Source organism: Melanaphis sacchari, unplaced genomic scaffold (assembly GCF_002803265.2).
Source record: "Melanaphis sacchari strain LSU unplaced genomic scaffold, SCAv2.0 Contig32_pilon_pilon, whole genome shotgun sequence".
In the NCBI taxonomy this organism is placed as follows: Eukaryota; Metazoa; Arthropoda; class Insecta; order Hemiptera; family Aphididae; genus Melanaphis; species Melanaphis sacchari.
The window spans coordinates 761,459-776,339 of NW_020271199.1; the positions used below are offsets into that span (position 1 = coordinate 761,459).

The window sequence follows — 14,881 nt, forward strand, 5'->3', positions numbered from 1 at the left end:
TACATAAGTATATTTTAACAATGTTTTTGTTCACTTCTTATATAATAAAAGCCTAATATATTTACGATCAATATTTAGATCCACCCAAAATTGAACGCATGCCAAACTCAATCAATGTTCCTGAAGGAGAAAATAGTAAAATTAAAATATTCTACAGTGGTGATTCTTTGGAAGAAGTTGTCTTAGAGAAAAATGGAACAACTATTCCCCAAAGTGATCACTTTAAATTTACCATCTTTGATGATTATGTAATCATATTTTTAAAAGAAGCAAAGAAGAATGATGCTTCTGATTACACAGTTACTCTTAAGAATCTCAGTGGTAACGCCTCTGGATCCTTTACCATAAATATATCTGGTAATAACACAAAAAATAAAAATAAATAAAAATAAGTACTTAATTTACTAATTTAAATACAGGCTATCCCGGACCACCAATCGGACCTTTGGGAGTTTCAGAAATAACTAAACATACGTGTTCACTCTCGTGGAATCCACCAAAATATGACGGAGGTCTTAAAATAACTCATTATATTGTTGAGCGCAAAGATATTACTTCAAACCATTGGATATGTATTTCTACCACGTGCAAAGATACTCATTTCCTCGTACAAGGTTTAACTGAAGGAAACGAATACGTTTTCAGAATTATTGCTGTTAATGACAATGGACTTAGTCCTCCGTTAGAAGGAAATAATCCAATTAAAGCTAAGCCACCATATGGTAGGATAAAATATATATATTTAAATATTTTAGAAATATTAAATTATTTTTAATCATAAACAGATAAACCATCGCCACCTGGAATTCCCACTGTAACTGAGATTGGTGGAGACTTTGTAAACCTTAGTTGGGAAAAACCAATCGACGACGGTGGCTCAAGGATTCAAGGATATTTGATTGACAAACGTGAAATTGACTCAGAAACATGGCAGAGAGTAAATGCCGCCATTTGTGTTACTACACAAATAAATATTTCAAATCTTATTGAAGGGCGCCAATATGTGTTCCGAGTTTTTGCACAAAATGAAGCAGGTTTAAGTTTACCTAGCCAAGCATCAAATACAGTGACCATAAAAGATCCATTAAGTAAATACATATTTTACATTATTTTTATGTGAATGGTAAAAAATACAATTTACATATTTTTTCACAGCTGCTCAACCTCCTGAAATAATCAAACCCCTTGGTAAAGTCCAAGCCATTCAAAACCAAAATGCTCAATTTCAATGTGTTATTACTGGTGTTCCTAAGCCTACAATTACTTGGTTTGTATTAATTGTTTTAAATAATTTCTTAGGTTATATATTTTACTATGGTACAATATTATACTTAATCTAGGTATAAGGGAGCTCGGGAAATTACACCAAGTGCCAGGCATCATATGTTTAATGAAGGAGACTCACATACTCTTATTATAAATGGTGTATACGGTGCTGATTCAGATGAATATGTATGTAGAGCTAGTAATAAGGGTGGAATTAAATCAACTCGAGGAGAACTTTTGATAATGAGTATGTTCTAATTTGTATTTATAATTTTTTTTCTATATATATTTTATAAAATGCTAATAATATTTAAATTATTTAGCACCTCCAAAATTGAACGTACCACCTAGGTTCAGAGATACAGCATTCTTTGACAAAGGTGAAAATGTAGTTATTAAAATTCCTTTCACTGGTTTCCCTAAGCCAAAGATTAAATGGTACCGTGAAAATGAAGTAATTGAGTCTGGAAGTCATTTTGCTGTTGAAGTTTCTGTAAGATTATTTTTACTTAATTATTATCAAATTATAAGTAGATCTTAAAATGAACACAAAAATTTCATTTTACAGGAAAGGCATGCTATTTTAACAATCAGAGATGTTAGTAAGTATGATAGTTCTCCTTACAGAGTTGTAGCAGAAAATGATTTGGGAGTGGACAGCGCAATTATAAAAATTCAAATTAGTGGTAAGAAAATCGTTCCGTAATTTTAACTAATTTTATTTTATAGTGTACGCCATATAATTTATTTTTTTATTTTTTTTGTAATCTAAGATCATCCTGATCCGCCATTCAATTTATCAATTGAAGATATTGGTCAAGATTCACTTATTCTAAACTGGAATGCACCTACATGGGATGGTGGATCTAATATTACAAACTACCTTATTGAAAAGAGAGAAATTCCTATGAGTAGTTGGATTCGTGTTGGGAATACTCGGTAATTAAATTGAATAGCATATTATATAGGAATATTATGTTATTATAAAATAAAATCAATTAATTACCTTTATATATATATATATATAGATTTACTTCAACAGCAGTGACTGGTCTAAGTCCAGGACATGAATATGAATTTAGAATATACGCTGAAAACGTATATGGTAGAAGTAAACCTAGTGAAGTATCACCAATAGTAAAAACAAAAGAATTGTTGAAAAAACCACCAAAAACTAAACGATACGAAGGTAAATTTATTTATACTACTCAATAATAAAATATATATATATTATATATATTTAACCTTATATAATTTATATAGTTGATGAAAATGGTAAAAAAATTAGAGGAAAAGCAGATGGCAATATTAAAGATTACGACCAATACGGTAAGCAATAAACAATTAATTAAGTAATATCTTTAATAAAATCAAAACTCATATTAATATAACGTAAATATTTTAGTTTTTGACATTTATTCAAAATATATACCACAGCCAGTGGACATTAAGACACAGTCTGTATACGATTATTACGACATATTAGAAGAAATTGGAACTGGTGCATTCGGAGTAGTACACCGTTGTCGGGAACGTAAAACTGGAAATATTTTTGCTGCCAAATTTATACCAGTAGCACATAATGTCGAAAAAGAATTAATTAAAAGAGAAATTGATATAATGAACCAACTTCATCATCCAAAATTGATCAATTTACACGATGCTTTCGAAGATGAAGATGAAATGGTTTTAATATTCGAATTGTACTATGCACATCTTAAGTCTTTAATAAGCATCAATTAACTTATTTCAATATTTTTTAGTTTGTCCGGAGGAGAGCTATTTGAGAGAATCACATCAGAAGGATACTCAATGTCCGAAGCAGAAGTGATCAACTATATGCGACAGATATGTGAAGCTATTAAGCATATGCACGAAAGAAATATTATTCATTTGGATATAAAACCAGAAAATATAATGTGCCAAACAAAGAAGAGTTCGAATGTAAAACTCATCGATTTCGGATTGGCAACTAAGTTGGATCCCAACGAGATCGTTAAGATATCGACAGGAACTGCTGAGTTTGCAGCTCCAGAAATAGTTGAAAGAGAACCAGTTGGTTTTTACACAGACATGTGGGCTGTTGGTGTCTTAGCATATGTCCTGTAAGTTTTTACGAAATCTTTTTTCATTGACCAACTAAAACGCTTACGTTTTTGTATTATTAAAAATTGTACATATTATGTTTTTTTTTTTAATTTATTTAATAATATTATTTTTTTATAGTCTGAGTGGACTGTCGCCATTCGCAGGAGAAAACGACGTGGAGACACTTAAAAACGTGAAAGCTTGTGACTGGGACTTCGATGAAGATACCTTTAACATAGTTTCAGATGAAGGAAAAGATTTTATCAGACGACTTTTGATTAAAAACAAGGAGTAAGTAAAATATAGTTTAAATATCTTGTTAGAATATATTGATAGAATATTCAGCAAAATAATTTTACGTCCTTTTTTTGTAAAAGAAAACGAATGACAGCTCACGAATGTTTAATGCATCCATGGCTGATGGGAGACCACTCCGATCGTACAGCTACGCTCAACTCGTCAAATTACACGAAAATCAGAGATCAAATTCGCAAAAAATACAGCGATTGGGATTCGTTTGCTCTACCTCTTGGAAGAATATCAGAATACAGTGCTCTTAGAAAGCTTATGGTAGAGAAATATAAAATATACGAAAGCTCGTTTGGTAATTATTTTTAATTTTAATTTTAATGTTTTATGAAACAATTCTAACGTATTAAAATGTATAGATCGACGACAAGCAGCTCCGCGATTCGTCATCAAACCTCAAAGTGCATTCTGTTACGAAGGACAAAGTGTCAAATTCCATTGCCGTGTCATTGCTGTAGCGCAACCGACATTGTCATGGTTCCACAATAACGAAGAGTTAAGACAAAGTGTTAAGTTCATGAAGCGATATGCTGGTGAAGATTACACGTTCATCATCAATAGAGCTAAACTTGATGACAGAGGAGAATACATAATAAGAGCGGAAAATACCTATGGCTATAGGGAAGAAGTCGTATTCCTCAACGTACAACGTATGCTAGCATTTCAAATGAATAACTTTAGTTTCTGAAGCTGTTTTCTGTTTTAACTATGACACCTAATTTATAAACTTCAACACCTTCATAACAATTCCTACTCAAAAATAATATTCATACCATTGTTATTTTAAAATTTATTCAAAACTGATTATTTTGAATCCATTTTTTACACAGCTTTGCCAAAAGCAGCACCGGTATACAGACATGAAGTTCAACAAATCAGAAGACGAGAACCGCTCGCCAACACATATTATATCGAAGAGAAGGAGAGTGCACCAAATTTCACCTTCTTATTACGACCTCGTGTCATACAAATACATCAAACTTGCAAGTTGCTGTGTTGTTTAAGTGGCACACCAATACCAACTGTATGTACTTAAAATTTACTTAATTTCATAAGACCAATTAGAAACAGTGATTTTATAAATTGTTTTATTGTATTTAAATAAGATACAATGGTTCAAAGGAACCAAAGAGCTATCTAAGCGTGATTACACCATTACCCATACGGATGGTGTGATTACATTAGAAATTATCGACTGCAAGCCTGAAGACTCGGGCAAATACCGCTGTGTTGCCACTAATGTTCACGGCACAGACGAAACCAGCTGCGTTGTGATTGTAGAAGGTAATGAGTTCTAAAAATTAATTTATATTAAATACCTACTGACGATGATTTATAATAGTATTTGTCTTCATTAGGTAATAGGTACGACTAAAAAATTATTTTTAAAGTAAATCAAATTTTTTTTTTTTAAACTGATTGTCTGTTTCTTACGTTATTAAAGATCAGAACATAATTTATTATTTGGATAAATTATTGTTCTACGATAATAATTAAAATCTAAATATTTCAAATTTTTACGTAGAATTAATTAAAATATTTTATACAATCATCGGAATTATTAAATTATTTTAAATTTTTAAAATTGTTTTTTACTAAATACAATTTATATGTAGTTTTGGATATCTTTTAAATATCAATTGCAATCGTCATTATAAAAATAACCATATTTTAATTGAACAAACTAAATTTTATAAAAATTCACTAACTTTGTTTGTTTTTATACATTAATACATTTATAAAATAATAACGATAATACAAACTAAATTATAATCAATGACTTTTTTTTCAAATGCTATGAATAGATATTAGGCATAAATGTATATCAAATACATTGTCTATAATCTACAACACAATTCTTTGTCCTACTAAGAAGCTTGTAAAAAATAATGTTTGTAATTGTTAAAACGTTACTTTTAAAAAAAAAAAAAAAATCATCATTTAAATAAATGACAATAACTAATATGTTTATAATGCTGTCTAAAAATAATTATTTTATTTCATTACCTACTTATATTTTATAACATGTGTCTCATCTTAAGAAACGTTACTATATAATAATAATTAGTGTAATAACTGGGTTATTATTTTTAATGTAATTAATTTAATATTTATTAATATTCGAAAAAATAAAAGAGTAATAATTATATAATTATATACTATTGTATTATAAATAACATAATACCTAATGATATATTAAGCAATTAGTTATCATTATTATCAAACCCGATTAAACCTGGAATTGTTTAACTACAAGGCTAATATAAGTATAAGTATTTTAATAATAAATTACAATCTTGTAATTTGTTACTAACGCATCAAATCGTTACATAATTTTATCCGATTCTTAAGTAAAATATAATAGGTAATGTAACCTAACGGACAACAGAATATTATATTACATACCTATTTATAAGCTTACCAGTTGATAATATAACCATTACGAATATTCAATTCAACTCATGGTAAATCTGAAAAATATAGCAAGGACCTACGTTTTGACTAGGTAGTATCTGCTCTTCGTGTGAATAATTTTCTTTTCTTACTGCTTTGCGTTATTTTTCCGCTACCATTAGCCGCCACGCATCCCAAACACTATCAATTTATAGTTAATCAAACTAACTTACTCGTGGTACCCATAACAGAATAAAAAAATCTTTAACAAGCATACACACACACACACACACACACATGCATGCCATTCCCATCCCGTGAACGCACAAATCACGTTTCATTGAATTTTCCGCTTTTATCGTCATCGCAATATTATGTCGCATTAACAAAACACAACCTATTACGCCGTTCGTCTAATACACTTCTATTTCTGCTGTTCTTTCAATATAGGTACCGAACAAAGTCAAGAGCAGGCAGAGTTATCACATAATTTACTACACTCAGGTATAGTATTTTACAGCTTAATCAATATTTATGATATAAAATAGTACCTATCTACCTATCTATATAATGTATAATAATAATGTGATAATATTGATACGTAAATATTACATATATGACATGCAAATTTTCACAATGTTGAGGGAGCACTGGCCAAAACGATAATAATAATATTCTAAATTTTATTGTTTTTCCTCCTCCGATTATGTAGATCGCAGGTACGTCGATCAGCATCATTTCAGACCCGCGCCGACGGTCATCACCAAGCGCACCGCCATCACTTCCAACGTGCACGGCAGCAGCTCGGTGTCTTCAAACCAATCCATCACCACTAACTCGTCCACGAAAATCAGCGATACGGTAATGAACTACGAGTGCCACGTCCTGTTGTCGTTAAAATCATTTAAACGAAAACCAACGATTACTGATTATACCTACTTACTCCAAACCGAAATAAAATTATATTCCAATCGTAATCGTTTATAGATAAAACGGAATGAAATCGTTTATATTACCAATATGCGTTTCTTTTTGATATGAACACTGAATAAAGCTTATTATTGATGCGTATTATTATGTTGAGCTTTAAATAATTTTTCTACATATTATATAGAAAGTTGTTTATTCCATATTGATATTGTTACTATATTATGACGTTAATATCGTGTCGTTTTCATTTATTTCAGACCGTTACCTCTACTGAAAGGAAGAGCATTAAGAAATACGGCAATAAACTGAACGCGATTGGAAGTCCGTCGAGGTCCCGTAGTTCTACAAAAGAATTGAGATGTAATTTCTATCTTTTAGTTGATCCGAATAAGTGAATTCGTCTCTTTTTCATTTCAAATTTCTCTTTCCCGATTTCGATTGTAATTTTTATTTTTTCTAGTATCACCTGACGAAGCCATGTGTCCTCCGGACTTTTCTACTCGCTTAGTTGATACATCTGTCAATGACGGACATTCTTTAGAACTTATATGTAAAGTAACCGGTGACCCAGAGCCACAAATCACATGGTTAAAGAACGGAAAGGTAGGTGCAAAATAAAAAACATATATATAGACAATATACACGCATAGTAAATGTCAAATTCTAATATAAAATAATAAATTAATAAAATAACTTAAATTAATATAAATTGTATTATGTTATGCTTAAAAGTTATAATAATAAAATAATTATTCTTAATTAAATGTTTCATTAGAATATAAGATCATAAATAGGTACATATTATAATAATTATGAAACCTATTTTGTATCAGTTAATGTTTTTTGGAGTTAGGATTATTATTAAAACGTACCTACATTTAATTTTTGTTTGATTTTCTTCTAATTTAATAATTTATAACTTTCATTAACTTTTTTTACCATTTTAAATAATTAAAATCAAATTATAGCTATAAGTGATTTAACAAGAAGAAACAAACTTAAACTAAATTCTTAGTGGTTTTTGTTACAATATTATGATGAGAATATATAATGTATAAATTATTAAATATTTATGTTTACCCATGAAAACAATATATGTAGCAATTAAAAATATTTAAAAATTAATAAATTTGATTTTATAATGATTTGTTTTTGCTTTTTTTTTTAAGTCGATACCCGTTAAATAAATATATGATATTGTATACTCCCCATTTTAACAATGTTTATGAATTAATTTTAAAATATAGAATATTTACTAAAGAAACAAACGTAATATCATTGAGTATCTATTATACAATATATTATACCTATTTTATTTTAAACTAAATTTTCTATGTAAAACTTTATTTTTATTTTCTAATATTAAATCTTCTATCTTATTTTAGACTATCAGTTCGTCTAACGTCTTAGATCTAAAATACAAAAACCGATTGGCGACGTTGAAGATCAATGAAGTATTCCCTGAAGATGCCGGAGAATATATCTGTAAAGCTACCAACTCGTTGGGAACTAAGGAAACGAGTTGTAAACTCACAGTCAAAGGTGCAAAATTCTAACTAACTATACACTATATACATATAAATACCCGTTAGAAATGTCTTTCAAACGAATAATTATTTTATACTTCAATAAACCGTATTGAAAATATAAAATAACTTTAATTCGTTCAGATACAGATTACCTACCTATGCTTTTCAGTTGTTGACTTGTTTAAAAATAAAACATATTATTGTATTTTATTGTACATTCGTTCATTGAATATTTCATAAAAATTCTATACAACATAATTACATAAATAAAAATACGCGATTAAGTACTTAAATACTTGAACTTAATATTAAATTCATAACTTCCTGCTGTTCATAATGATATAATTATTTGAATTCGCCTTCTTTGTGTTATGTCCAATTATTAAATATATATACATATATATATATATATTGAATTTTTAATTTTATGAATTCTAAAATAAAATAATAATATTGGTTTGGTTGGTGTTCACTAATTCACACAATGGACGCATTACAATTTATTATATATTATAATATACACAAACCCGTGGGTGACTACAATAATAATTAACTAAATACACCTAAAACATAATAATATTACGATAACGATTTTTTCACAACGACCTTTCGTAAATAATTACAGCTGTGGACGTATCGAAAAACAAAAACCGAAACGACTTACCTCCAATAATTGCCAGCCATCTGACATCGGCTACGGTAACCGATGGCGATGCGGTGACACTCCAATGCCAAATCATCGGTAAATATGAACACATAATTGATCTAACAATGCCCCAACATAATACATATTTAAATTGATTTTACTGTAATATTTACATAATATTAAGCAATTTAAGTAACTTTGACTTTGCTTACCAATGTACTTCCTTTATAAATATATTAATGCTACTTATCATACTATCGTCACTTACATGACTGCATTCTATCTGATTGTTGGAACAGGAGCTAATAAATTCGATGTAGTATGGCTTCACAACCACAAGGAAATAAAACCCAGTAAAGATTTCGACTATGTCAACGTGGCAAACGTTTACACCCTAAAAATTGCTGAAATTTTCCCCGAAGATTCCGGTACATACACTTGCGAAGCGTTTAACGACGCTGGCGAAGCGTTCAGCAGTTGTTCGATCTTCGTTCTAGGTAAGTACTTCTGCCATGTACCTATAATGATAATAATATTGAAATGTAAACGACCGTGTGAGTAAACTACCCAACAGATTATTATACGACTAGTTTCTTCTCAGAAGCCCCTAAGATTGTGTGTAGTACGAAATTAAAAAGTATGCTTTAAACAATATTATTTTGGTAAAATATTACAACATTATTTTAAGGTCATTGCTTTATTTATATAAATAAACTAAAAAGATTTTTATATAATAATATATGATACAATATGTTAATATATAAGAGTAAATTAACAACAATTTAATTTTGTTCGCAGTTGTAAAATAATATATTCATACATATTGTTATTTAATTTATATTATGCGTTTTTGGTTAAAAAAAAAAAAATCTACATTTGTGCTAGTTTTTGAGCATTGATTTTTATTTAAATTTGGCCAATTTGGGACTATGTGTGTAATTTGAAAATTTGGATATTTTAAAGGCTGCTTCTCAAATACGAAAAATACCCAAATTTTATGATCTTATTTTATCTTTACCATTAATAATAAATATTTCTTATGAACACTTTATTTTATCATTTTTACAGTTATAGACTAAAATAATAAATGTATAACAATTTTGTAATTAAGCGGTACCTCAAAAATACAAACAAATTTAGAAAGACTAGTTATAATATTTTTACTTAAATACATCTTTATTATGATTATATTCCTTAATTTTTTAACTTTATAATTATTTATTGAAAATTAGAATACAATATGTTGTTATTATGGTCACAATGACTCAATAGTATAAAATATGATCTACAAATAGGAAAAAAAAAATTTAATATCGCCGTTAATTTGTGTCTTTTATGTAAATAACTAACTTGTATTAATAATCTATTAATATTTATTGTATATATTAGGTGCTAAAGAAAAGCCTAAAGGCATGACGTTCCAAAGTTTCCCCAAGTCGGTGACTGTACAAGACAAAGAAAGCGTCGAAATAGAATGCGAAATCCTCGGAAAACCGACAAACGGTAAGTGTACTTATAAAAATAATATCAAAAATTGTATAACATTACATTAGTGATATTCGGACGGTTCGAAAAGATGTTTATAAGAATAAGTTACACCTGACAAGTTTTCATATAGGTATTGATTTGATTATCCGTATATTTTATGACAATTATTATGATAGTGCATTGGTGACTTAGCTTACCATTCCCCATATTATGTCTATTTTGGGTTAGCAGTTATTGACATTGTATTAAAAACGATCTACATTGTTATTGGCTTGATTGATGTGCTTAATAATTTTCATATTTATATTACATTATAGTAACCTGGATTAAAGACAATGTTCCTATTGGCGAAGATTCGAGTATTTACCAATTTATGCAAATTGATAATAAGTATCGAATGAAAATACTCAGAGCCGGTCATGACGACATTGGTCAGTACATGGTCGAAGCAAAGGATTCCAGTGGGGTACAAATCGCAGCCGCATTTTCAGTCAATTTGTCATCTTTATCCGAATAAAGTAAGTGTGTCAAGAATCAAGACAATTTTTACCACAGCGAATAATCATACCAATTGTTTTATTGCTGATACCTAATACGTTTTCTAATTAGTTTTGATACCGGGTATATATCATGTTTTTGATTTTTTTTTCCTGCATTAGACTGATATCATTTTAAATTATTAAATTTATTGTACACAAATAGAAAATTGTACTAAAAATACCTACGCTCTCCATAAAGTCAATATTAGCATTTGTATTTGTACTTATTATATTTATTTTGGTACTGATTTTTCTTATAAAATTCGAAAATACGTAACACATTTATTTTTAATCTTAATATATTTATCTTTAATATGTTGTCTTAAAAAAAAAAAACAAATAGAAAACGAAAGCTTTATTTTAAAATTTCATTAATAATGGACTGCGCTGACTATGTACCCACCTAAATATAATATTTACTAATGCATGAATATTGATATAGTATAACAAATAATTATTACGATTGTTTAAATTTGAAACAAAAAATACTAGTTAATAAATGTACAATACATTTAATGTAATATAACCAATTCATTTTCAGATTTCACATAATAATCAACGTTCAAGATAATGAAACTACAAACCATTGTAAAATAATGTACGACAAAAAAATTAAACTAAAAACATCATATAGGTATCGTTTTATCGAAGTTGTAAATTTCCATTATTTTTGTACAGCAAGTATAATTTTACAATTTTTTTTTTTTTTTATCAAATAATATTAAAAATCATTAACATTCACGATTCACCAACCTAATGAATACAACTGCAGACGTGCAGTTTACGCATAGGTTTTGTTAATTAAATAATACTTTAACTATGATGATCAAATAATATTCGTACTCCAAAAGCTATTTATGTATTTTTTTTTTTTGCATAAAAAAAATATCAAAGTACTAAAAATGAGTCTCTAATAATTTATAAACCGTATATTATCGTTTATTAAAATATATTTTATTGTTATACGTTAATGTTTAAAAAATAAATTCAAAGAAAAATGTTCTCACAGATAACACAACAATCGTGTTAACAATTTAGATCATACGAATTAGAGAACCGTACAGTTTGTTTAGAAAATATTTTTTTTTCGAATGCTAAATTGGCGACTCGTATGCTTTCACACAAAATTATTATTATATTATTATCGTTTAAGTATAATATGTTGTTTATTTTTATCCCATAGAATTGAGCTTTGATAGACACTTTTATTATCAGCTATTAACTACCTATTAAATATTACGATGTTATAACATAAGTGTTTTATTTTAGTGTTTAATAATTTATTGTGTCATGTTTATTTTAGGTTATAATATTGTTTTAATTAAAAATAACGTGTTGATCCAATATCAATCAAGATTTTGTTTATTTTATTCTCCTAAATGATATATTATCATAGATTATAGAACAGGATTCATAAAAATGTGTATTGTTTATGTGATTTTTTTTTTATGACAGATATGAATTTATATTCATACCGTACTAGCTTATCGGTTATTAATTCATCCAACAACTGAAATTTTATAATAGTGTATATTTTATTCAGATGACTATTTAACAATGTATGTAATACCTTAAACGCGTTATGTACGTAGAAGTTTATGTTATATATAGTGTTCTAATATTACCGACATATTATAATCTTAGTTAAAGTTAACCACAATTTAAATGCGAGAAAAATGAATTGAAAATTTTGATTATATCGCTTAAACGTTTTAGAAAGAAAAAATATTTCCACGTAAATATCGACTGTAAAATGCTACAGTATATCTAATTGATTCTGTTCAGCGATGCTCGAGACAAATTAAATAGGTAGGTACACGTGTTTCTTAAACGTCATTAAATGTTAACCTAATATTTTCAACGCAGTTGTTTCGGTTGTTTTGACCAAACATAAAGTACAGATCTACGATTATATCCAATCTTAATAATTAATTCCTATTTTATTTTCTGTAACCAATAGTAACGATCTATAAACAAATATAAATGTAATATTATATAAAATATAAATATATATTCCTGTGTCAACTATATTCACAATTTATGAGTTAAAATGTAAAAATTAAGTAATACAGAGTAGTCTATGACACTATAGGAATCTATTGATGAACATTTTACGAAAACAGGACCAAACTTCGGATTTACATAAGGTCGTACTTTTAAGAACTTATATTTTACAAAAGAAACACTTTTATTAATTTTAGCTGATACTACGCGGTGCATTGCTCGTGAAAAATTAAATATTTCTAGTGGGCTTACCATACCTTAAAATATCAACTACGCGTCATATTTTTAACACATTAATTTGAATAGTTTTTATCTAATTTAAAATACACATATAAAATTATATCCAATTGTAATTACTATTTGATTTTCTTTAATCCACGGCAGTCTTATGCAAAGAAAAAAATATTCGATTTCCATTTGTTGAAACGAAATCATCGCGTGAACTTGTCTTTAAAAAGTATTTATTTATTTATTTTTTTTTTTGATTTCTTCTTACTGTACATCTAAACCATTAGAGGAACGAGACTATTCCAAAGTTTAAGTTCATATGCTTTGTCATTTTTAAAAAGTAACAATCAGCGATTTATAGCGGTGTTTGGCTTGTATATAATATAATATAATATAATATGTATACAGTCACAAAATCACCTATAAGAGGCTACAATATTCAGACGTAATACCTAGAATAATAGTGCAGGGAAATTAAAAACCAGACGTTATTCGAATAATGTAGACAACCCAAAATCACCTGCAATTTAAACCTTAGTAGGAGACGTTTAAATTAATTAGGTACATATTGAATAGAAAGTTCAATAGCGACGAACGAGGAAATGAAAACGGCGCAATAAAATACCAATTTCTCTTCAAATGCATAGTGAGGATGAAATACCAATTAGATCCGAGAAATAACGATCGAGTAAATACCGAGTGGAGAATAGATTTCCGTAATATCAATATCATAGATAATCGATTTCATTCGTCTGCAACGCTAAAAAATGTATACACATTTTAAACACTATTGTGTGATGGTGTCTAAATTATTGAACTACGGAAGGAACCCGTCTTTTCTCTTCGAGGATGGGTATATTAGGTGCCGGTAAAGTGCGAAATCATAGATTAAATATAACCCGAGTGATATCGCCTTCACTCGTGATCCATAATAATTATTATAATAACAATGGACCGTCACAACAATACGTAATAACAAAAACATTCAATGTTTCCCAATCCGTCAAATCATATAAACGGGCATATTGGTTTGATTATAGTAATGACCAACCTAAACCATAGGTGGTGATTGAGAGATGCTTGAAGGGGGGCTTAAGCATTAAGCCATTGGACATTTTAGTAACAATGCAAAAAAAATATTTAAGCCCCCTCCCCCTAAAATTCAATCAAATATCCGCCTATGGCCTAAACTAATCAATTAATAACAACGACGACAAGTTATGTCTTGGTATTCAAATGTGTGTTTGTGTATTGCGTGACAGTGTAAAGATTGCCGCAGTTCGAATCTCTCTCTGCAAATGACAATCATCAATATCACGGCGAGCTGCAATAATACCTTATCCGGTCTCGATTGTTTGATAGTAAAATATTTGTAAGCCAATATTGTTGATCGAGTCATTAGTTCGTATATTAAACAAAAATGTACATAATAAAAATAAATGTTATAAATAAATAATAAT

The 14,881-nt window shown here is 28.5% G+C and overlaps 1 protein-coding gene across 5 annotated transcripts in view; it reads left to right on the forward strand.

The window, feature by feature from the left end:
• The window catches only part of LOC112596524 (twitchin), a 79,048-nt gene extending 66,994 nt beyond the window's left edge, over positions 1 to 12,054 (forward strand). For all 5 annotated transcript variants that reach the window (XM_025342246.1, XM_025342247.1, XM_025342248.1 and 2 more), the window contains 27 exons: positions 79 to 357; positions 420 to 722; positions 786 to 1,088; positions 1,156 to 1,267; positions 1,341 to 1,513; positions 1,590 to 1,759; positions 1,835 to 1,952; positions 2,040 to 2,205; positions 2,295 to 2,455; positions 2,530 to 2,595; positions 2,672 to 2,969; positions 3,030 to 3,371; positions 3,493 to 3,645; positions 3,732 to 3,958; positions 4,023 to 4,313; positions 4,494 to 4,687; positions 4,770 to 4,947; positions 6,508 to 6,561; positions 6,770 to 6,918; positions 7,245 to 7,347; positions 7,448 to 7,590; positions 8,373 to 8,529; positions 9,142 to 9,258; positions 9,462 to 9,659; positions 10,552 to 10,665; positions 10,968 to 11,168; positions 11,731 to 12,054. In XM_025342246.1, coding sequence (XP_025198031.1) covers positions 79 to 357; positions 420 to 722; positions 786 to 1,088; positions 1,156 to 1,267; positions 1,341 to 1,513; positions 1,590 to 1,759; positions 1,835 to 1,952; positions 2,040 to 2,205; positions 2,295 to 2,455; positions 2,530 to 2,595; positions 2,672 to 2,969; positions 3,030 to 3,371; positions 3,493 to 3,645; positions 3,732 to 3,958; positions 4,023 to 4,313; positions 4,494 to 4,687; positions 4,770 to 4,947; positions 6,508 to 6,561; positions 6,770 to 6,918; positions 7,245 to 7,347; positions 7,448 to 7,590; positions 8,373 to 8,529; positions 9,142 to 9,258; positions 9,462 to 9,659; positions 10,552 to 10,665; positions 10,968 to 11,167 — 4,769 coding nt within the window. In that variant the 3' untranslated portion in view covers position 11,168; positions 11,731 to 12,054. The remainder of the gene's footprint in view (positions 1 to 78; positions 358 to 419; positions 723 to 785; positions 1,089 to 1,155; positions 1,268 to 1,340; positions 1,514 to 1,589; positions 1,760 to 1,834; positions 1,953 to 2,039; positions 2,206 to 2,294; positions 2,456 to 2,529; positions 2,596 to 2,671; positions 2,970 to 3,029; positions 3,372 to 3,492; positions 3,646 to 3,731; positions 3,959 to 4,022; positions 4,314 to 4,493; positions 4,688 to 4,769; positions 4,948 to 6,507; positions 6,562 to 6,769; positions 6,919 to 7,244; positions 7,348 to 7,447; positions 7,591 to 8,372; positions 8,530 to 9,141; positions 9,259 to 9,461; positions 9,660 to 10,551; positions 10,666 to 10,967; positions 11,169 to 11,730) is intronic.
• The last annotated feature ends 2,827 nt before the right edge of the window (positions 12,055 to 14,881 follow it).